Source organism: Lampris incognitus, chromosome 1 (assembly GCF_029633865.1).
Source record: "Lampris incognitus isolate fLamInc1 chromosome 1, fLamInc1.hap2, whole genome shotgun sequence".
Taxonomy (NCBI): domain Eukaryota; kingdom Metazoa; phylum Chordata; class Actinopteri; order Lampriformes; family Lampridae; genus Lampris; species Lampris incognitus.
Genome location: NC_079211.1, coordinates 28,302,566 through 28,323,970, shown reverse-complemented (window position 1 = coordinate 28,323,970; position 21,405 = coordinate 28,302,566). Strand labels below are relative to the sequence as shown.

At 43.2% G+C, this 21,405-nt stretch overlaps 3 protein-coding genes across 4 annotated transcripts; 1 reads left to right on the top strand and 2 right to left on the bottom strand.

The window, feature by feature from the left end:
• Positions 1 to 655: 655 nt before the first annotated feature.
• On the bottom strand, positions 656 to 4,023 carry slc25a51b (solute carrier family 25 member 51b). 2 transcript variants are annotated; one of them, XM_056291557.1, is made up of 2 exons: positions 3,927 to 4,023; positions 656 to 2,647 (listed from the first exon to the last, which is right to left on the bottom strand). In XM_056291557.1, exon 2 carries the CDS (start codon positions 2,572 to 2,574, stop codon positions 1,639 to 1,641), a length of 936 nt encoding a protein of 311 aa, XP_056147532.1. In that variant the 5' UTR covers positions 2,575 to 2,647; positions 3,927 to 4,023; the 3' UTR covers positions 656 to 1,638. The 2 variants fall into 2 exon arrangements, with proteins under 2 accessions (XP_056147532.1, XP_056147524.1); XM_056291549.1 differs by having other exon boundaries at positions 3,893 to 4,021.
• A 314-nt stretch (positions 4,024 to 4,337) lies between these two features.
• On the top strand, positions 4,338 to 15,491 carry ints10 (integrator complex subunit 10). The gene is made up of 17 exons (XM_056289650.1): positions 4,338 to 4,798; positions 4,965 to 5,032; positions 5,142 to 5,245; positions 5,461 to 5,600; positions 5,695 to 5,776; positions 5,880 to 6,020; positions 6,274 to 6,448; positions 8,421 to 8,590; positions 9,202 to 9,341; positions 9,581 to 9,734; positions 9,991 to 10,073; positions 10,305 to 10,460; positions 12,542 to 12,650; positions 12,734 to 12,813; positions 12,958 to 13,120; positions 14,209 to 14,302; positions 15,332 to 15,491. Exons 1-17 carry the CDS (start codon positions 4,670 to 4,672, stop codon positions 15,486 to 15,488), a joined length of 2,145 nt encoding a protein of 714 aa, XP_056145625.1. The 5' UTR covers positions 4,338 to 4,669; the 3' UTR covers positions 15,489 to 15,491.
• A 732-nt stretch (positions 15,492 to 16,223) lies between these two features.
• Positions 16,224 to 19,739, bottom strand: tlr1 (toll-like receptor 1). Its single transcript, XM_056289524.1, has 2 exons — positions 19,604 to 19,739; positions 16,224 to 18,656 (listed from the first exon to the last, which is right to left on the bottom strand). The coding sequence occupies exon 2, from the start codon at positions 18,647 to 18,649 to the stop codon at positions 16,235 to 16,237; it is 2,415 nt and encodes an 804-aa protein (XP_056145499.1). The 5' UTR covers positions 18,650 to 18,656; positions 19,604 to 19,739; the 3' UTR covers positions 16,224 to 16,234.
• Between the last annotated feature and the right edge of the window lie 1,666 nt (positions 19,740 to 21,405).

Genomic DNA, 21,405 nt, shown 5'->3' with positions numbered 1-21,405 from the left:
CAGCTGTTTTTCCAATTAGACACAAATTTGTGCTTTCGAAGAGGCAACTCTAGAAAATCCTGAAAAAGACCAGATGAGAGACACAGACTCTTCGACAGAACAGAAAAGAAAGAAGAAAAAAATTGGGTCAAGCGGTCCATTTCCATTGCAGCTCAAGGGTTTTACACGCCAACGAACATTACCCTCTTCCTCCATCTTCCATACTCTCTCCACGATCAACGTTCAGTCTCCTTTGCTCTCATCTACACTAAAGGGACCCACTCTGTTCTCTCTCTTCAGCCTGGTTTCATAGCCAAACTAGCATGCCTTTCCTATCTGGGTTGTCAAATCAAGAGCGGGCTGCAGCATGGCCCTTGCCTCTACTCAAGCTTGAAATCTGAGCCCATTATGTCAACAAAGGTTATGGGTGGAGAGGAGGGCAAGCATGCAATGGAGATAAAAAAGGAAGAGGAGAGCAAAAGAGACTGGTGGACATGTTAAGAAAAAGGAAATATGGTGCAAGTGGACCAAGGAAATAAGAAAAAAAAAGTTGGCCAGCAACGCTTTTTTTATGGTTCTAAATAAGGAATGACTGCCATCGCAGTGAGGTTTGATTTAACAAACGCAAAGGAAAAGAAACCTCGAGACAAAAGCTGAATAAGTGTAGTATGTTTGACAGGTCTTCTATCGTTTATTTTTTGAGTCCACATGTTAAAAAAAAGGACACAAGGACTGGGTGTTACATAACTGTATGTTTTACTTGAACATACACCAGTGGGCACTTGTCAAAGCTCAAAAACACGTATACACTACCAGTAGCACTGCAGAAGAGAAACTGAGACAAACACCTTAGGACAAAATACTTCAATATTTACTTTGAATGGCACAGATTAGTCATACTGATGAGAAGAAACTGTTCAAATTCATTTTTCTGGGTTTCCTAAGGGCTTTAAACATTTGTTTACCGATGCCGAGCTAAAAACAAAAATTAAATTTCAAGAACCATTTTTTTAGAGCCCAGTTACATGTTGGGCTACCATGGAAAAAGGCCGAGTAGAGAGGCAATCCAAAGACAAATAAGCATCTTCAAAGGACAAATTAAAAATGCATTGAACTGATTCGATGAAATTACAGCTTTGCAGGGGAGGTGCTCTTAGGTTTTAAAAAGTATAGTTTACAGGTACCACAGCACACAACAGATACACTGAAACAGGTTCTCTTGAAAAACAGTTCATACACTCAAATAACCTTTGCTTCTAACAAAAGCTTTCCGTCCTCAATTTCACTTTGCTCCACCAAAGCTCATATACATGGGGAAAAAAGTGGGTATTTCAATTTGGACCCTGGCACAAGTTTTATATAGGCTTAAGTGTGCATGTTGTTTCTATATTGAGACATGTGCAAGCAGTCACAATGGCAGGTAGTTATCTTGCACTGACTGTTGGCCCCTGTCAGTAGTGCAGCTTCATCACTCTGTCATGGAAACTCCTATACCCCACATAGAGTGCTATACAGTACGTCTATCTGAGTTCTGCATTCATAGTTTCTCAGAAAAGAAGCCATATCTCTCAATAAATTTTTTTCCCCACTTTTCATATTTTCTCTCCCTCTCTCGATCACCATTTGTTCATATTTCTTCCACCCTCTCATTGCCACATCTCATATGACTTTAAGCAACAGCTCATAGGTGGCATTGATGATCCCCCAAGAGAGGAGTGAGCGGTGGTAGTTGAGGTGGGCCCCTCGGAACAGCATTGCAAGGCTGCTGCCCCTCTCTCTCCACACTGTCAGCAGCACCTCCCCACAGGGCCGGAAGGCGCCCCCTACCTGGGACTGTGCCCTTGACTTCACAACATTTAATGGGTAGAACATGATCCCGAGGGCTGCACCTAGCACCCCTCCACACACAAAATCATTGACGATGTTGCCCATCTGGCTACTGGTTTCTGGGAGCTGCTCCTTAATGGGGCCGCGGAGCCCAAAGAAGAGCACATTGCTAGGCCCATTGCGGAGCAGCACAGGCACTAGGCCACGGTAGCATTCTCTGACCCCATTCTCCGTCAGAAGTGTTCGGAAGGTGTGGGCTGTATTGTTGAAGCGGCCATGGTGTCGGTGGTCCTGCAGTAGAGTCTGTACACGTTCAAATGGCATCAGGATGGCTTCGGCAGTCCCAGCCAGTGCTGCAGCAAAGCTTCGTGTGGCCAGCTCTGGAACACCACTGCTGCATCCCCTATCCAGCAAGACCCTGGAAAAGTCCTCATATAAGCCAAACATGATGGCCACTGTTGTACTTTTCTGGAGCAGTGGTGGCAGCAAGCCTCGATACAGGTTCCTTAGCCCATCCCTTTGGAGCTGCCGCACTGCTTCCATGGCTAGCACACCATGCAGCTGCTGGCGGAAAAGCACTTTTTGGATAGGGAAAGTCACTACGATGTTCGTAAAGGCTGCAATGGAACCACAGACATAGTGCTTCCCTTGAGGCCCCAGCCAGGCACCCAGACCCCCACCTGGCAGCAGAGAGCTGCCCCCTTTACTCAGGGAGCCCTGGGGTTGAGGCGTCTGGGCCGACTCAGAGTCCATAGTGGTAATAGCCATGGGAGGCAAACAACACCACACCCCAGGCTTCCACCATCACACCCACACCATACCGTTTGGATCAATCTTCTCCCTGGAAAAAAGAGTGGAAATTCCAGATATACTTGGCAAAACTCTGAGCATTTCTTGATTGTTAATGTCAGTGATGACCTAACTTCTCACAGCCAAACAGGAATCGATGCGGCGGCAGAGTCCAAAACACACAACAAAGCAATCTAAAAACTCAGTTCCCCAAAATCAAAAGCAAAATATACCTGATGCTGTAATGAACCAGTCTTAAAAAACCATAAGAATGGTCAAGGCTGCATGTATGGAGTGTTGGAAGAGCAATTCTTAAAAAGAACTACATACAGGTTATGTAGCAGTCTCTGAAATAATAAGGGAACTGCCTTTATTATTTCAGAGACAGCTAAATATGAACGAAAGTTAAAGCAAGCAAAACCAACGAGATTTCACAAAACAAGTGCTGCCTTAGACACCATATCCACACATAAAGCAAGCCCAGAGTTGTAAGGTGATGGCATTGATGACGGAAGGTCTTTAGAGGTCACGGCGTGTCAGCCCAAATATTGATTCAGAAATACACGTGAACATTTCCAGGTCAGTGTTACACCCTCGTTTGCCACATGACCCTTTACGGAACTTTGGCTTATTTTGATAATAGCAGTGACAGCGGGAAAAACAGCTTTTCGTTTGCACTATTCGTTTGTATTACCCCGGCCGAGAAACTTTGGCTACGCCCTCTGTGCAGTTAGCTAGCATGACGCTCACTAAGCTTGCCATGTCACGGCAATGTCCAGGGCAGGCTGACAGTCTCTAACTGGGAACCAAATTACAACAGTTTAACCACCGAATATTGTATTATTGCAAGGGCACAAAGCAACTGATTACCGTACGTTAACTTGCTGAAGGCCAATAGATCATCCACCCGTATGCCAGTGTGACAGCATAGCTCGCTGCCATGCCGAGGTAGCTAGATAGTCATTTGTTGCGGACATTAGCTAGCTATCACGCTAGCTTACCTTGCTATCTGCAACGCTGGTGACTGGGCCTTTCATAGCCAATAAGAAAAATGACCGCCGTTTCAAAGAAGTTAGAAAGTAGTGACATGAAAACAGGCTCAACTGAAAACATCGATTGCAGGATAAAGCCAAATGTCTATATGAATAACACGCTAGGTAGACGGTGCCGCTCAACAGTAAAGTTACTAGTAGTCAAAACTGACCGACCCTGTGATGGGCTTTGACCAACAGAGCCAAAGCTCACGACTCAATTAGCAAACAGTGAAATGTCAAGAGGCAAAAGCAGGGTCGTTTACCAGTATGCTGTATACTCCAATTATTGTCCTCTACCTTGACACGAAGAATGTAATTTGTGTCCAGTGGAAGGGCAATACACTGTAAGTAGATCGTGTCTAGGATTTCCTTAGCTGCAGGTGACAGCGATGCACGTTCGGCGCATGCGCAATGATACAGATTTGCAAGCACAGGGACAGAACTTCTGAACCTATTACCTGCCCACTGTCTTAAAATAGTTTATTCGGGCGAATGGCTCCCATTCGAAACATCACATCCACTTGCCAAAAAAAAAAGAAAAGAAAATGTTATTAAAGAAAAATCCTAGAAACGAGTCGTTTAAGTTGAATATTTTTTCTCCAAATGAGCGTCAGTCAGCGTTGATGGTACATTTCCGTTCCTGGCGCAAGATGGCAGTGTCGGGGCAATATAATTCCGTAAACGTCAGATGTGCGACAGCCGTGAGGTCATCAAACGTCCTGGATAAAATTGATAAAGGGGTTAGCGTTGTAGACAGAAAGAAATGCTTCTATTTTATTGTTTTCTCTTAGATTGTACACGCTTGTGGTATGATATAGCATTTTCGGCAGGTCAATCAATAGAAAGATTTTAATTTAACATAGCCTCTATGTTTACTCCTGTTACTGCAAAATAGCAGAGCAGCTCACTTTAGCTACGCTTGTGTCTTCTGCGCATTTCATTGTGCTATATAACTAGAGGACATTTAAATGAATTAGATTCATTTTCCAGCTTTAGCTATCAGGACTCACCTCTGGGACTTGACGTTTGATTGACCAGAAATGTCAGCACAAAAAGACTGCGAGTTCTTAGTGAAAAGAGCTCGGGAGCTTGTCTCTGATGATCCCTGTGCAGCCAAAGCTTGGCTTATAACTGCTCGGACCCTTTACCCTACAGACTTTAATATACAGGTAACTAACCTTCCGCCTGCATGGACGCTAACATGCTCGGCTCGACTTTGATAATGATAATTCTCTAATTGACCTTAGTGCTGGTTACACGTTAAAACCGACGTGGTAAAAATGATGTAAAGCCGTTTTCACGATCACAGACTTGATGCTCTATTCTTTTTTTCAGTATGAAATGTACATAATTGAACGGAATGCAGAAAGGACAGCTTCAGCAGGCAGATTGCTGTATGACATGTGAGTGAAAGTGTAATTATAGTGCTGTTAAAGTACCAGTTTCATTGTACTCACCATGCTCGAAAGAGATGTTCCCCAATGGGTGCTAATGTATTAATTTTCCTTTCAGGTTCATAAATTTTCCAGACCAGCCCATTGTTTGGCGTGAGATCAATGTCATTACTGCTGCCTTACGCAGCGATTGTCAGGATAAACATGCACTGTTTCTACGAGGTGAGGGAAATAGGGTAATTCCACTTCAATTTTGTGTGCACATAAACAAGCCGATTACCCATATAAAACATCCTTTGGGTGAGGAACATCCGAGAAATATGTGTACATATCAGTGAGGGTTGCAAAAAGGAATAGCATTTTACCAGTCCACACCGTTTGCCTCTGTGTGCATGTTAGTGTGTCTGCACACTCTCATATCTGTTTTCCTCTCCAAGGGCTTTTTGAGACACTGCCTGGTCGTGTGCAGTGTGAGATGCTGCTGAAGGCTACAGAGCAGTGTTTTAACACTTTGGAGAAGGCTGAGATGCTGCTGCTACTTCTTAAGCGATTTCCAGAGTCTGTGGTCCAACATGGGGTACATAATGATATCAAACTATTTATGTTTGAAATTTGAATACAGAGTGAATTGTACTCAAAAGGACATTGGTAAAAAAAAATTGTGCATTTAGGTCAGCCTAGGAGAGACACTGCTCGAAGCGGAGGCATCAGAGAACTTAGAGACTCCTGTCAACTGCTTCAGAAAACTCTTTGGTCTGTGACTTGCTCAAATGTCAATTGTGTTTTACTTGCATGCAAACAAAAAGTCAAATGTAGAATTTTTTTTAAATAACACTTTGTCTGCTTTTTTGTGTAGTGTGCGATGTCCTTCCATTGATCATAAACAATGTAGACATGCGATTACCTGCCAGCCTGCTGCAGAAATACATGCTGAAAGCAGCTGAGTTCTACATTGGCTATGTCACCCGCGGACCTTCACCTGATGGACAGATACAGGGTAAAACCTTTCTGTGTATCAAATCTGTAACAAATATACCAAATCAGTTGACATTGATCTGACTTTCTCTAATTGAATGTAGTCACAACTTTATAATACCTTAAGTGTCACATAATTTATAATATATTGCATATCTTTTTAAATCACATTTTTAAATCACCCTACTCCTGCATTTTCCCCACTTTTTCTTCCATTTGCTCTTTGTTTATTGCCTGCCTATCACTTTCTCTATTCCTCTTGTTCATTGTCCCAGGCTCTCAGGAAGGTGGCTCTTTGAAGTCTCCCAATATTTCTCGAGGCTCCCAGCGGTACATTATTGATGGCTTATCAGAGAAATCGTCAGTAGTGGCTGAACCTTGGGAGAGGCTTCTGGACATCCTGGCTGTGGTTGGGGCACGCTGCGAGTGGCAGGGGGACAAGGGACAAAGGTACTCTATCTCAAACCAAAATTTCTCCTGTTGTTTTGTACTTTGGCATCTTTTCTATTTGATAAATGTTGCTAAATCCATATTGCTGACAAAACTCCTTATACAATGCTTAAGAGTCCCACACTGTGTGTTTTGAGTGTTGATGACTCATCCTGCTTTGGCGCTGCATGGACATGACTCATGTTGGATTATTACTTTTTTTTATGTCCAACATATTACACTATCAAATTAAGACTTTGCCTGTGTACCAGGATATACACTACCGTTCAAAAGTTTGGGATCACCCAAACAATTTTGTGTTTTCCATGAAAAGTCACACTTATTCACCACCATATGTTGTGAAATGAATAGAAAATAGAGTCAAGACATTGACAAGGTTAGAAATAATGATTTGTATTTGAAATAAGATTTTTTTTACATCAAACTTTGCTTTCGTCAAAGAATCCTCCATTTGCAGCAATTACAGCATTGCAGACCTTTAGCATTCTAGCTGTTAATTTGTTGAGGTAATCTGGAGAAATTGCACCCCACGCTTCCAGAAGCAGCTCCCACAAGTTGGATTGGTTGGATGGGCACTTCTTGCGTACCATACGGTCAAGCTGCTCCCACAACAGCTCAATGGGGTTCAGATCTGGTGACTGCGCTGGCCACTCCATTACCGATAGAATACCAGCTGCCTGCTTCTGCTCTAAATAGTTCTTGCACAATTTGGACGTGTGTTTAGGGTCATTGTCCTGTTGTAGGATGAAATTGGCTCCAATCAAGCGCTGTCCACTGGGTATGGCATGGCGTTGCAAAATGGAGTGATAGCCTTCCTTATTCAGAATCCCTTTTACCCTGTACAAATCTCCCACCTTACCAGCACCAAAGCAACCCCAGACCATCACATTACCTCCACCATGCTTAACAGATGGCGTCAGGCATTCTTCCAGCATCTTTTCATTTGTTCTGCGTCTCACAAACGTTCTTCTTTGTGATCCAAACACCTCAAACTTGGATTCATCCGTCCACAACACTTTTTTCCAGTCTTCCTCTGTCCAATGTCTGTGTTCTTTTGCCCATCTTAATCTTTTTCTTTTATTGGTCAGTCTCAGATATGGCTTTTTCTTTGCCACTCTGCCCTGAAGCCCAGAATCCCGCAGCCGCCTCTTCACTGTAGATGTTGACACTGGTGTTTTGCGGGTACTATTTAATGAAGATGCCAGTTGGGGACCTGTGAGGCGTCTGTTTCTCAAACTAGAGACTCTAATGTACTTATCTTCTTGCTCAGTTGTGCAACGCGGCCTCCCACTTCTTTTTCTACTCTGGTTAGAGCCTGTTTGTGCTGTCCTCTGAAGGAAGTAGTACACACCGGTGTAGGAAATCTTCAATTTCTTAGCAATTTCTCGCATGGAATAGCCTTCATTTCTAAGAACAAGAATAGACTGTCGAGTTTCAGATGAAAGTTCTCTTTTTCTGGCCATTTTGAGCGTTTAATTGACCCCACAAATGTGATGCTCCAGAAACTCAATCTGCTCAAAGGAAGGTCAGTTTTGTAGCTTCTGTAACGAGCTAAACTGTTTTCAGATGTGTGAACATGATTGCACAAGGGTTTTCTAATCATCAATTAGCCTTCTGAGCCAATGAGCAAACACATTGTACCATTAGAACACTGGAGTGATAGTTGCTTGAAATGGGACTCTATACACCTATGTAGATATTGCACCAAAAACCAGACATTTGCAGCTAGAATAGTCATTTACCACATTAGCAATGTATAGAGTGTATTTCTTTAAAGTTAAGACTAGTTTAAAGTTATCTTCATTGAAAAGTACAGTGCTTTTCCTTCAAAAATATGGACATTTCAATGTGATCCCAAACTTTTGAACGGTAGTGTATGTTCATTATTCAACCACTTGCAGCAGAATGTAAGGATTGTTTGCTCTCCCTGTATCTGTGTTTATGTTTGTGTATGGGTGTGTGTGCACGCTAGGAGTTATGTGGACATGCTGCAGAGATTGAAGGAGCTGTGCCGTTACTTGCCTGGTCTAGAGGGAGACACCAGATCTCGGTGCTGCAGCCAGGTGGTCATCTGTGCCGTGCTAGTCCTCTTCCGCAGTGCTTTTCTCTATGTCTCTTCTGTACAGCCAGCACTCTTCCAGGGTCAGTATCTACCTGTGTACACATACGTGTTTTGCTGTATGTGTGCATGTTGGCTCAGTGTATGCAGCATCAGTTTTCTTAAGGCAGAAGCACTGTGAATCGGGGCTGTTCCGGTGGCATCTGGACACTGCTTGGCATTCTCCTCATCATATTCTTCATATATTTTATAATTCCATTATAATTCTGTTATCCTCTTTCCTGTAAATTGTGTAAACACAAAATCCATTGCATGTTGTCTGTCTTAGGAGAGAGATCCCTCCTCTGTTCTCCCTGAGATTTCTTCCTATTTTTTTCTCCCTGTTAAAGGTTTTTTTTTTTAGGGAGTTGTTCCTTATCCGATGCAAGGGTTTAAGGACAGGATGTCATGTTGCTGTAAAGCCCCTTGAGGCAAATTTTTAATTTGTGATATTGGGCTATACAAATAAAATTGACTTGACTATATTATTAGCAGTGAAATTGACCACCTGGCGGCCTGTCCAGGGTGTCTCCCTGCCTGCCGCCCAATGACTGCTGGAATGGGCTCCAGCATCCCCGCGACCCTGAGAGCAGGATAAGCGGTTAAGATAATGGATGGATGTCTTTGACCAAAGATTGTGGTAATTGTTTGGCAGGTGTGAATGCAGTGAGTCCGGGGCCATGGATTCTTCTAGAGGACCTGAGCTTGGTGTATAATGATATTGACTTGGAGCGTGGAGCTGCCAAACATGCCCATAAGAAACGCAAACTGGCAGATGGGAGAGACAAGACTATGGTGAGAGGCTGGACCAGAGCTCTGGCTTTTGTTTCTGCATGCTTACCCATGTGACAAAGCAAGACAACATATGGACCGTTGTGTAAAAAAATTTTTTCTTGGTGTGTCTGCTTTTATGTGCACATTCAGTTGCCTCTACAGACTTATGCTTTGGTCTACAAACAGGTTTTGTACATTCTCTGGGTCCATCTGGGTAAATTTACATGTATAGATATTCTGCATATATGTATGTGACCCAGAGCTCAGATGATGAAGAGGGACTGGGGAAGGGCCGTGGCCGACACATTTTAGTGAATAAGACAGAGATGCCTGGCTGGTCAGAAACTCTGGAGACCTTCCGTACAGCTAGGGAGAGCTGGGACCTCCTCCATTCACATGACAACATAGAGACTGGTATGGCCTTCGACTATATTACATTATTTCCATCCCATTTCCAAATCGTTTAGGGTCCATTAATTCCAGTAACAATTGTGCATATACTATAAACACATTCACATTGCCCTGCATTGTTTTGCCTTTTTAAGTTTTCCTTAAGTTTGCTTAAGTCTTTGCAATGAAGGTTTAGAAAAGGCCTAAAGAAAATATGCCCTTTGTTAGACATTATGTTTTTACATGTTTTTCAAGCTTTGTTTCTTAAAACCTTTTTCAGAATTTAAGAAGATTTGTGCATCATGGAAGACAGATGTGTGGCTGTGGTTCAGAATATTTCTAACTGATATGATAATATACCAGGCAAGAGACATTCATTATCTGTTTTACTTTTTGTGGCAAGAAATCCCCTTGAAATATTCCAGACAAGAAAAAAAAAAATTTTGGTGGATGTTTGTTATATGGTTTAACAATGTTAATATCAAAACATTTTATTTGTGACTACCCAAATGTTCATGAGTTTACTGTCAGTGTTTGTGTGTTTGTTGTGTTTGTATGAGTGTTTTCTTATATTGTATCATATCATGTCTTCAGGGCCAATACCGAAAAGCCCTTTCTAGTCTGCACCAGATGGCTGCAGTGCAGCAGCCCCAGCCTGGCCAGCAGAGTCCTTCAGGTCAGGCAAGCCTGGAACACCATAGGGCGCTCATACAGCAGGCTTCCTGCCACTATGCACTTGGAGAGTACAGGGTGAGTAAACACACACACATGCTTACAAAAGAAACAAATAGGTATAACTGAAGACACACACACAAACCAAGTGGTATGTTTAATATTTCTCCACTCATTCCCTAATTGTGTATGTATGAGACGATAAGGCAGTCTTAAATGGTTTAGCTCTTTATTATGTGAATGAGCAATAGTAATCATTCCAACTGTGTAAAATCAATGGATAAATTTTTTTTTATCAAAGATAGGTGTCATCTCTGCTGGTGGTTTTATATTTGTTGTGTGTTTTTGTGTACATGCATGTCTCCATGATGTCCATCACAGTTATGAAATACGTACACAGTGGTGTAAATTGGATAAAAATAACCACTACCACTAATCAACCTGAAGAGGGCACTAAAAGCAAAGCTGAAGCTCTGTTTCAAGGTTTACGTCAGCGTAATACTCGCCAAAACATTAAAACCACTGACGGGTAAGTGAATAACATTGATTATTTCGTTACGATGGCACCTGTCAAGGGGTGGGAGATATTAGGCAGCAAGTGAACAGTCAGATCTTGAAGTTGATGTGTTGAAAGCAGGAAAATGGCAAGCGTAAGGATCTGAGTGACTTTGACAAGGACCAAATTGTGATGGATAGACAACTTGGTCAGAGCATCTCCAAAATGACAGGGCTTATGGAATGTTTTTGGTATGCAGTGGTCAGTATCTACCAAAAGTGGTCCAAGGAAGGACAACCGGTGAACCGGCGAGAGGGTCATGGGCACCCAAGGCTCATTGATGCACATGGGGAGTGAAGGTTAGCCCATCTGGTCCGATCCCACAGAGGAGCTACTGTAGCTCAAATTGTTGAAAAAGTTCATGCTGGCTATGATAGACAGGTGTAACAACACACAGTGCATTGCAGCTTGCTGCGTATGGGGGCTGTGTAGCCGCAGACCGGTCAGAGTGCCCATGATGACCCCTGTCTACCACCGAAAGTGCCTACAATGGGCATGTGAGCATCAGAACTGGACCATGGAGAAATAGAAGAAGGTGGCCTGGTCTGATGAATCAAGTTTTCTTTTACATCATGTGGATGGCCAGGTGCATGTGCATTGTTTACCTGGGGAAGAGAAGACACCAGGATGCACTATGGGAAGAAGGCAAGCTGGCAGAGGCAGTGTGATGCTCTGGGCAAAGTTCTGCTGGGAAAACTTGGGTCCTGGCATTCATGTAGATGTTACTCTGACATGTACCACCTACCTAAACATTGTTGCAAACCAACCCCTTCATGGCAATGGTATTCCCAGTGGTTTCAGGTGGTTTTAATGTTTTGGCTGATAGGTGCATATAAAACATGGCACAAAGTACTGCTGAAATTGCTCTACAGAGTTTACTGTGATACATGTTTTTTTTTTCCTCTGCCAATTTAAGAATCATTTATCTCCCTTTAAACTCTTTCAGTTTTCACCTAGCCATACCAAACTTTCCACAGAACATTATTTGAATGGCACACATGATCTGTAAACCTGACAAATTAGGAAATTTATACATCCACCATTTATAATGAACTCAAGCAATTTTTCTGGCTTTTTAAAACAAACCATAACTCTATGACACTTTTTAGTTATCAAGAAATGTTAGTTTTCTGTATGTTGACAGGCCCTCACAGGGTACTGATGGAAACTATCAAATCCGCTGTGGCGACCACTTGGAAACGGGGAATAAGCTGAAAGAAGAAGAAGACATATGAATATGTCTCCAAAAACTCCCAAATTGGAAAACACATTGACATTTGTATTTTAATACATCTAATAAAATTTTATTGGATTTGAGAAACTTGCTCATGAGTAAAATATTAATCAAGAACTTTGGTTTAGAGTTTCTGAACTTTGGTTTGTTTGGTACACGTGGACATGGTCTTCCACATAATTGCTTATAATTCAAATTTTTCTTGGATTTTGTTAAAACCTGGAAAATGTGTACATGTCATAACCTCTATTTCGAACATATTTGCCAGTTTATTTATATGACTCACTTGACCTGGTATTTTTAGGATGATGGGTAATTGCGGTCTCTGCTCATAAATAGATAACACAGGCATGTGCATTCATTCCTCAGATGGCCTGTGAGAAGCTGTTGGACGTAGTTGGTGGGTTGCTGCCCCCAAATCTGGAACTGGTAAAGGCTCCTGAAGATCAGATTAAAGTCAGGAATAAACCAAGGAAAAGTGAGCATTTACTTCTTTCAGAGGAGTACATTTATTGAGACTGATATGCAAATATGCAATAATTAATTTTTTTATATCATAAGGCAATGACCTGCGATTGCTCCCCTGCACCAACAAAGCCATCTTGCCCTTCTGCCTGCAGCTGATGCTAGCTTGCTTCAAGGTACTTTTACTTCTGGTTTAGTCTGTGTAGCTTATAAATTAAAATGTGGTGAGGCACACTGTCTTATGCAGTATTAGTAGGCAGACAGGAAATTAAGTAAACCACCAACCAAGTTAACCTATCCCCTTTGTTTTGGTCAATCAGCTCCGTGCCTTCACAGACAATCGTGATGACCTGTCTCTGGGTCATGTGGTGGTGCTTCTGCAGTATGACTGGCCACAGGGTGAGCTGCTATTTCTAAAGGCAGTGGATAAGATCACCCAGCAGGGAAGCTTCCAGTATGAGAATTTCTTCAACTACGTCACCAGTATCCTTCCTTACAACCAGATCTGTGTCTGGTGGTGGGGGCATGTACATCATGTTTGCTCTGTTTGTTTGTTAATTCACAAAATAAGAGTAGACCCTGGTCCAAATTAGTGCTGCACGATTTGGTGAAAAAGTCATATTGTGATTATTGTGGACAATATTGTGATTTGCGATTGCGATATTCATTTATTCATTATCCAAACCGCTTATCCTGCTCTCAGGGTCGCGGGGATACTGGAGCTATCCCAGCAGTCATTGGGCAGCAGGCGGGGAGACACCCTGGAAAGGCCGCCAGGCCATCGCCAGGCCATCACAGGGCCAACACACACACACACACATACACACCTAGGGACAATTTAGTACGGCCGATTCACCTGACCTACATGTCTTTGGACTGTGGAAGGAAACCGGAGCACCCGGAGGAAACCCACACAGACACGGGGAGAACATGCAAATTCCACACAGAGGACGACCTGGGATGACCCCCTAAGGTTGGATTACCCTGGGGTGATTGCGATGTAATAAACAAATTTATACATATACAAATAATACAAATTGGTCATGTTGCAGCAACATGTAGCGACTTTCATTTTGCACGTTTTACACAGTACCTCTTTTTGCTTAGTATCGCTGAGCATGAATCCAAAATATCGCCATATAACAGGTTGTGTTTTTTTTTTTGGCACCAGTTCATCAGCGTTAACCTGCTCATTGTCGTCGGTATCCATTTTTTCCTCTTTCTGGTCTGCACACAGCACACCGAATGGTCGTGAGCATAGACTGCACACGCTTCAATATCTAAACAGAGACTGATTGGTCATCTCGTAATTATGGGTGTAGATTCGCAGACTGCACACAAACAGACGTTCACACGCACACATGTTATTATTTAATTAAAGTGTGGCTTTTCACAGTTATATAATTGCACAGGCAGACATCGTGATTGCAATTAGATTAATCGTGCAACACTAGTCCAGATAGTTGAAAAAACATTCTGTTCATACAACAAAACCATTTCTTATTGCCGCTTGGTGCAAATTCTCTGGCTTGGAACATTGTTACTTTTCCTAAGCTCATAGTTTTGTCCAGACATTGATATGCTGGAGGAATTTGCCTACCTGCGTACTCCAGAAGGGGGGAGGATTCAGCTGGAACTACTACCCAATCAGGGGATGCTCATCAAGTATGTCTCTCCCAAGTGTGCCTTTTCTGTTGGCCTTGTGAATTTGTGCACTCCCTTTCCTTTTGGTGTTCTTTTTTACTTTAATTTAGAGAACAGTGATAAAGCTTGATGTTCTTGGTAAACATGGCCTGTGGGGAGAAATAAAAAAAAAAAACTTGCTGTTGCAAATACTGGTGTAGGAGCTGGCATCAAGGAAGAGAAGAGAAAAAGGTTTGCGGTACAGCACTGCGCCTGGTTATGTACACAAACTCTTCCTTTCATTATTGTGGAAATTTAGACATTTGAGTGCACCCTGACTGACTGAGAGTTGTTGAATGTTGCTATCCCTCAGGAACCCTAGTCCCGCCCTGGGGGTGGAGTTTAACACCCTTCTGCTACAAGGGGTGCAGACGATGGACAGGTACCCCAGGCCCCTCCTCCCACGGCCGTGCCCCCCCCCCCCATACACACCAGTCACCCTCCCTTCATCCCACACTCCAAGGCTTGTCATCCCTCCCAATTTGATTTGGGCCTGTCATTTTACATCGAGAGTTAGTCGTTTTATGATTTCCTGTCGGCGTGCGTTTGTTTATTTGAGCCATTGCTCTCTTTTCTGTTGTCATCATTGTTGTTGTTTGGTGTCGTTTGGAGATGTCGATGTTGTTATATGACCAGTTTAGTTCTTTTGCCTTCCCATGTCACTTGTTCTCATTTCATTTGTGGAAATGCTTATAATTTTGTTTTCTTTTTTCTTTTTTTTTTAAAGTTTGATATCACTTGTGCAGAATTTTGTTAGTATAATAGGCTTTGTGCTCCAGAAAGTGCTGAGAATGCACTTATGGTGGTTAAGATGGGTTTCCATAAAGTTTGTTTCATTTATCTATTTATTATACTTTTGCATTTCATGTTTTGTGTCTTTCATGGCTATGATGTAGTTTGTAAAATAGAATGACGTTTAGAATCTGTTTTTTTTTACAAATGAGCTCATAGCACAGTGGTAACAATTTTACTGAGAATATCTGTTGTTTCTGTATTCTTCTACTTTTGCAGACACCACACTGTGACTCGAGGCATTACCAAAGGGGTGAAAGAGGATTTTCGCCTGGCCATGGAGAGGCAGGTGTCGCGCTGCGGGGAGAACCTGCTAAATGTCCTCCATCGCTTCTGCATCAATGAGAAGATCATCATCATCCAGTCTCTTCCCTGACACCTGGTCCTCACTGACATTTGGATTCACTCACAGGTGTTATGTGTCAAGAATGAAAAGAGCAAGGTTCTCTCACTACATTGTCCTATGGCTTCCCATTAGCTGTATGGCCAAGACACATCCCCTCTGGACTGCCCCAGAAAACATCCCTCTGGACTGCCCCAGAAAACACACTTTTTTTTTTTAGGTGGCGCATTTTTGCCATCTGTCTCTGATGGATCCCTTTGTAAATGGTTTTGCCTCTTTTCCTAAAAGTACTTATCTCTGCTTTAAGACAATATGAGAGAGTACAGATTTCTTGGATTTTGAATATTGTTCTGAGGATTTTGCTCAAAAGATGATTTGTAAAAAGGAAATATGTTTCTTAAACTGTCAGTCATCAAGTAGTGAATGGATTTTGAAACATTTTAAGGTTAGGTGTGTGTGACTGTTGATACAAATAACACAACTGCTTTTTTTTATAGTCAAGTGAAGATTTACTGGGGTTTTTTTTCACATACATGATCAAATTGTTGGTCTTTATGAAGGTTTTCATTAAATATTAACTGACTGGTGTAAGAAAGTGTAACTTACTGTATTGTTTGGGCTAATCTGAAAACTAAATAGATCTCATACTTTTATGACTGAAAGAAAGAAGCTAATCTGGACAAAGCAGTCATGATCATAAGTTAAAGAAGATATCAATAGCATTGATTTTTACTGGACATCTCCTGACCATTTCTCCATTCCTGCTCTCCCACCCTCAGTCACTCCTCATTTTGTCTCACCAGTGCATTCGGCAGGTTTGACTGCAGGGCAGCTCTGAGGTTAGCCCAGAAAAGCCTGTGCTTGGCCCGGTCCTGAGGCCATTCCAAGTATGTGTGCCTTTCCATCATGGTCTTCAGCTGATAGTATTTGGATGGGATTAGGTATTGAGGCAGAGGCTCCAGCAAGACCAGGACCACACTGTCAGATCCACGGGCAAGGTGCTGGTGGCTGGCAAAGTATAGCTCATAGTGGCACCACGCACTCTTGACAAAGTGGGTAGAGAGCACAAACACACAGCGTCTGCTCTTCTCTATGCAGCGCATAATATTTTCAACGATTGTCTTCCCTGGAACAAAGTTCTTCTCATGGTAGCAGATGCTGAGCCCTCCTGCTGGGCCCTCGAGGTTGGGTAGGAGGGAGTTTTGCACCCATTCGGCATCATGCTGGCTGTAGGACACAAAAGCATGGAATTCAACCCCCTCCATGTCTTCAGGCCGGAGCTGTTGAGTTCTGGCTCGGTGTTTGGCCCTGGTCCACTGCCAGATCATGCCCATGTACCATGGGACATCCAGACGGTGGCACAGGCTCACCACTGTGATAATCACTATAAATGCAGGGCCTAAGATAGTGGCAGCTAGCACACCAGCATTGCAGGAAACTTCTGGGATCCAGAAAACTTTCAAGGTGAAGTTCCTAAACGCCTCTGGGTAGCTACAGTAATAGTCTGATGGCCAGCTCAGTAGCTGTGTTCTTGTGTGACCATTCTTCCCTTCAGAATTGATGCCAAAGCTTCTGAAACGTCTTAGAGCACAGGTGCAGATGAAGGGATTATGACTGGCATCCAGGAGTTTCAGGTTGGGGCAGCTTTCCAGGTTGTGTACAGATGGGGCATGGAGTGAGTTTGCTCTCAGTAGAAGCATGGTTAGAGAAGGGAACCCATCACACACTGGCAGGTCCCGTAGACGGTTTGCACTCAGATCCAGAGACAAAAGGTAGTCCATTTTCAAGAGGGATGCTGGCACTGCAGAAACTTGGTTATTCTGGAGGTCGAGTATTTTAGTTCTGTTTGGCAGACATTTAAAAACAGAATCTGTCAGCCCATTAGAAGACAGATTCATATTAGTAATTTTGGGGGGCCAGACACATCCCACTAGCATGTCATAAGTCAAGGAGTTGAGGCTGAGGTCCAGATATTGCAGGGAGCTCATGTATTGTACTCGCTTGCTCAGGACTTGAAGGTTCTTGAGGTTATTTCCATGCAGAATCAAGTTTTTCAAATTTCCCAGATTCTCACATTCCAGAGGCTCTTGACTCTCTATTCTAGAGAAGATGGTATCAGATAGGGCACAATTGGAAAAGTCCAACTGATGGATGGGACTCTGGGACTTTGGGCAGGTCATGTGTATAATAGACGTCTCTAAGATCGACATGCTTTCTACTGGCATGTTGATGAAGTAGTTGTATACAGCCTCCTGTGAAAAAAAGAAAGACATCACCACGGCCCTTCTTGCTTTGAAAGATGTCAAATTGGAAGTCGTGCTCACTACTGTGTCCCGAAAAGGTGGCTCAAAGATGGCCACATCGGCGATGGTCAGGTGGCTAATGAAGGAGCGGAGAGCTACATTCACAAACTGGGTGAGTTCTTTCCATTTGACTGATATGTTTGTCAGATAGAGGTGGGAAGTGTGGATTTTGGTGTCCTTGCTCAACTGCCTTGCTAGCTGATCGTAGCCACCTGTCAACCTCATTAGCTCAACCTCATTGAAGAGAAGCAGAGAATCACCAATCAGGCCACAGTCCATTGTTTTTTTTTTGGTCAAGTCCAACTGAAGCCTTTTAGCCTGGACATCTTTCAGGCTGCCCTCCTCATAGATTATTTCATCCTCCAGGCAGAGGGTCAGTGTCATTAGTTTCACCTCAGCAATATTCTTGAAATCTCCCACACTGACGTTATTTGCTCCAAGCACCAGTGCTTCAAGCTTTTCTAGAGAACTGAACTCATTGCCCAGGGTCATAGTGAGGAACATGTTGAAAGCCAAGTTTAGCACTCGAAGGTTCCTGGTGTGGAGCAGGTACTGCTGTCCTGACAGGTTCTGCAGCTTGTTGTGTGACAGGTCCAGATCCTGTAGGAGCGGCGTTCCGCTGAAGGTCTCCGAGTCAACCTCCTCTAAAACATTCCATGACAAGTTGAGAAACTTTAGGTTTGATGTGTTTTTAAAGTCATTTCTGCCCAGTTGACTTATGAGATTACACGATAGGTCTAAAAACTCAACAGTTGAAGGTAGATCACTTGGGACAGAGGTGAGGTTTTTGGAAGACAGGTCTATGTTTGAATCTGTGTTTCTGGAGGTGCTGTGTTTGAATTCCACCAACATGACCACCAACCAGAGGAAGTATGTGGTCACAGACTTCATTACTTGACTGAAAATGAAGTGAAAATGAGAAAAAGTGGAAATAGTCAAGTTCATTTGTATACCCCTAAATCACAGTTATACTTTCATAGGGTTTTGCATTCACATTACATTCTCTAAAAACAGGTAATTATAGCAAATGGCATGCACGTCACTGTAAGACCCTCGATTCAGATGAGGAAAAATAAATCAATGCTCTATTACTGTTGCTCTATACCTACTCTATAGAATAGCATGTCAGTTTTTTTTGTCCCCCCCTCTTTTTTCCGCCTCCGCAATTGTATCCAGCCAATTACCCCACTCCCCCGAGCTGTCTCGATTGCTGCTCCACCCCCTCTGCCGATCCGGGGAGGGCTGCAGACCACCACATGCCTCCTCCGATACACGTAGAGTCGTAGAATCGCCAGCCGCTTCTTGTCACCTGACAGTGAGGAGTTTCGCCAGGGGGAGGTAGCGCGTGGGAGGATCACGCTACTTCCCTCAGTTCCCCCTCCCCCCGAACAGGCGCCCGACCGACCAGAAGAGGCGCTAGTGCAGCGACCAGAACACACCCACATTCTGCTTCTCACCCGAAGACAAGCCAATTGTGTCTGTAGCGGCGCCCGACCAAGCCGGAGGTAACACAGGGATTCGAACTGGCGATCCCCGTGTTGGTAGGCAACGGAATAGACCGCTACGCTACCATAAAAAAAACCAAAAAACATAAAAACTGACGTCAGAGTGGTTAATGCTAGTTTAGGTTTTGGTTCCCTTTTTCCCCAAATAGTTCTAGCTTGGTTATTGTTTAACCAGCTCTGTCGCCTCATTCTGTGATTGCTTCTATCCTCTTTTTGAAACTTGTGCATCTATTAAAAGATAATGCTTTGCCCCCCCCCTTTGGTGTAGTTCTTGTTTATGCAACTATCCAACATTTTGTTAAAAAAATGCACTGAAAACCTTATGCACCCAAACACTCACCTGTGCAGTAATCGGACGGCTCTTCAAATTGAATTACTGTTTTATATTTCAGGTTTCAAAGTTGGTTGACATGCGTTAGAAAATCAAACGTTGGTCTACTCCACTCATGAGCGCTGCCTGTGTTTTTCTTCTCCCCGTTTGGTTTCATTGATAGTGCCTCTGATACGGCTGGATGCACGAATATGAGGTTGGCAGGAAACATGTAAATTGGATACACATGTTTGCACAACACCCTCTTCTCACTTCCTTTTAATTTTCTGTTTATGGGAACCTTGTACTTGAGGATGCATGGTTTTTGTTCTCCATAAGGACACAGTTCTCAACCATGGCACTGCTGCGTTGCGTAACTTTGTGCGCGAGTCCGTGTTCTTTTTGAGGCGATTGTCTCAGGCAGAACTTGAGAGATCAAATACTTTTTCCTCACCTCAAGAAAGGTTAAGATTGCAAAAACACGGTCTCTGTGAACACACACTTTCTCAAAATATCATCTCCAATAAGCTTCCTCTTTTACTCTCTGCTCTTGTATTATTGACGTTATCTCTGACCTACTTAATGAGAGTATGTCGCATGAAATAAAACAAATGAAATGCCATTGTGTGTTGTTGCCCCCCCCCCCACACACACACACACTGCATTGTAGCGCACATGATGGATCGGTCATAAGTGTTGGACGAGCATTTCCCAACTTAATTGCCTTAACCTAATAATGCACCGAGGCAGAGTGCATCATGGATATCTACAATGTTTACCTCCCAGAGGCAACGTCAGCTGGCGTAAGGAAGGAGAATGTGATAAGGGTTTTGTTGACGGGCTTACCGCTGTTTAACCTCAGTTAGGGCTGTTTGATCAAAGAATAACATAGGGACCGAGACAGGTGGACAGGAAGACATGCAAACACACCTCTCTGCGAGTGCCTGTTTGTCCTATAGCACCACTGGCAATTTGGGTCAGAGACTCATGGTTTTAAACGGCGGTAAATTGTATCAGACCAAAACAGCCGGCGCGGCTGTTCTTGGTTGCCATGGTTTTATCAAATCTCGGGAAAAAACATTGTAGTCGTATCTGGAACAATCTGGCCATAAACCCACCAGAAACGACCTCTTTTACAGGATCCCATTGAGCCAAACTGCATTTTCTTTGCCTCGCTTTCAGTCAATATGTTTTGATGCATGGTGTTTCATAAATGTGCCCGCCGTTGGTTCACGCTTGAAGCTGAGGATCTGAAATGTTTCAATGACACAGCTTCAGGAAGTAAAGGTGTTGAAGGATTGGATGGAGGGCTTTTGACAAAATTTTACTCGAGATGAATGATGACATTGATGAGGAGATGATATTTTGGAGGGCTAGAGCAACGTGTGTGTGTGTGTGTGTGTGTGTGTGTGTGTGTGTGTGTGTGTGTGTGTGTGTGTGTGTGTGTGTGTGTGTGTGTGTGTGTGTGTGTGTGTGTGTGTGTGTGTGTGTGTGTGTGCTGGAGATGGATAGGGAAAGCACTGTGAGTAACATCCTTGTGGAACTAAGATCAGAGTACAAGCTAATTATTGACCAGAGAGCCTTCTTTATGGCAATCAACAATATGCTTAAAGCTATATGTGTGTGTGTGCGTGCGTGCGTGCGTGCGTGCGTGCGTGTGTGTGTGTGTGTCCACGCAAGGAAGGAAAGGAATCAGATAAATCCTCCAAAGAGTCTTCTCTCACTTTGAAAACTGTCTGTTTTGGTTTAGATTTCAAGGTTAGAATCAATACTACGTCAAGGGAGAAGATGGGACACACTTCATACTAGCCGGGGGCTCGTAAATGACGGTA

Coding starts and splice junctions, on each gene's coding strand:
- slc25a51b (XM_056291557.1), bottom strand. CDS start 2,574: ATGGCTATTACCACTATGGACTCTGAGTCGGCCCAGACGCCTCAACCC.
- ints10 (XM_056289650.1), top strand. CDS start 4,670: ATGTCAGCACAAAAAGACTGCGAGTTCTTAGTGAAAAGAGCTCGGGAG. Junction 10,461..12,541: donor ATGCACTTGGAGAGTACAGG/GTGAGTAAACAC, acceptor TTCATTCCTCAG/ATGGCCTGTGAGAAGCTGTT. Junction 12,814..12,957: donor TGATGCTAGCTTGCTTCAAG/GTACTTTTACTT, acceptor TTGGTCAATCAG/CTCCGTGCCTTCACAGACAA.
- tlr1 (XM_056289524.1), bottom strand. CDS start 18,649: ATGAAGTCTGTGACCACATACTTCCTCTGGTTGGTGGTCATGTTGGTG.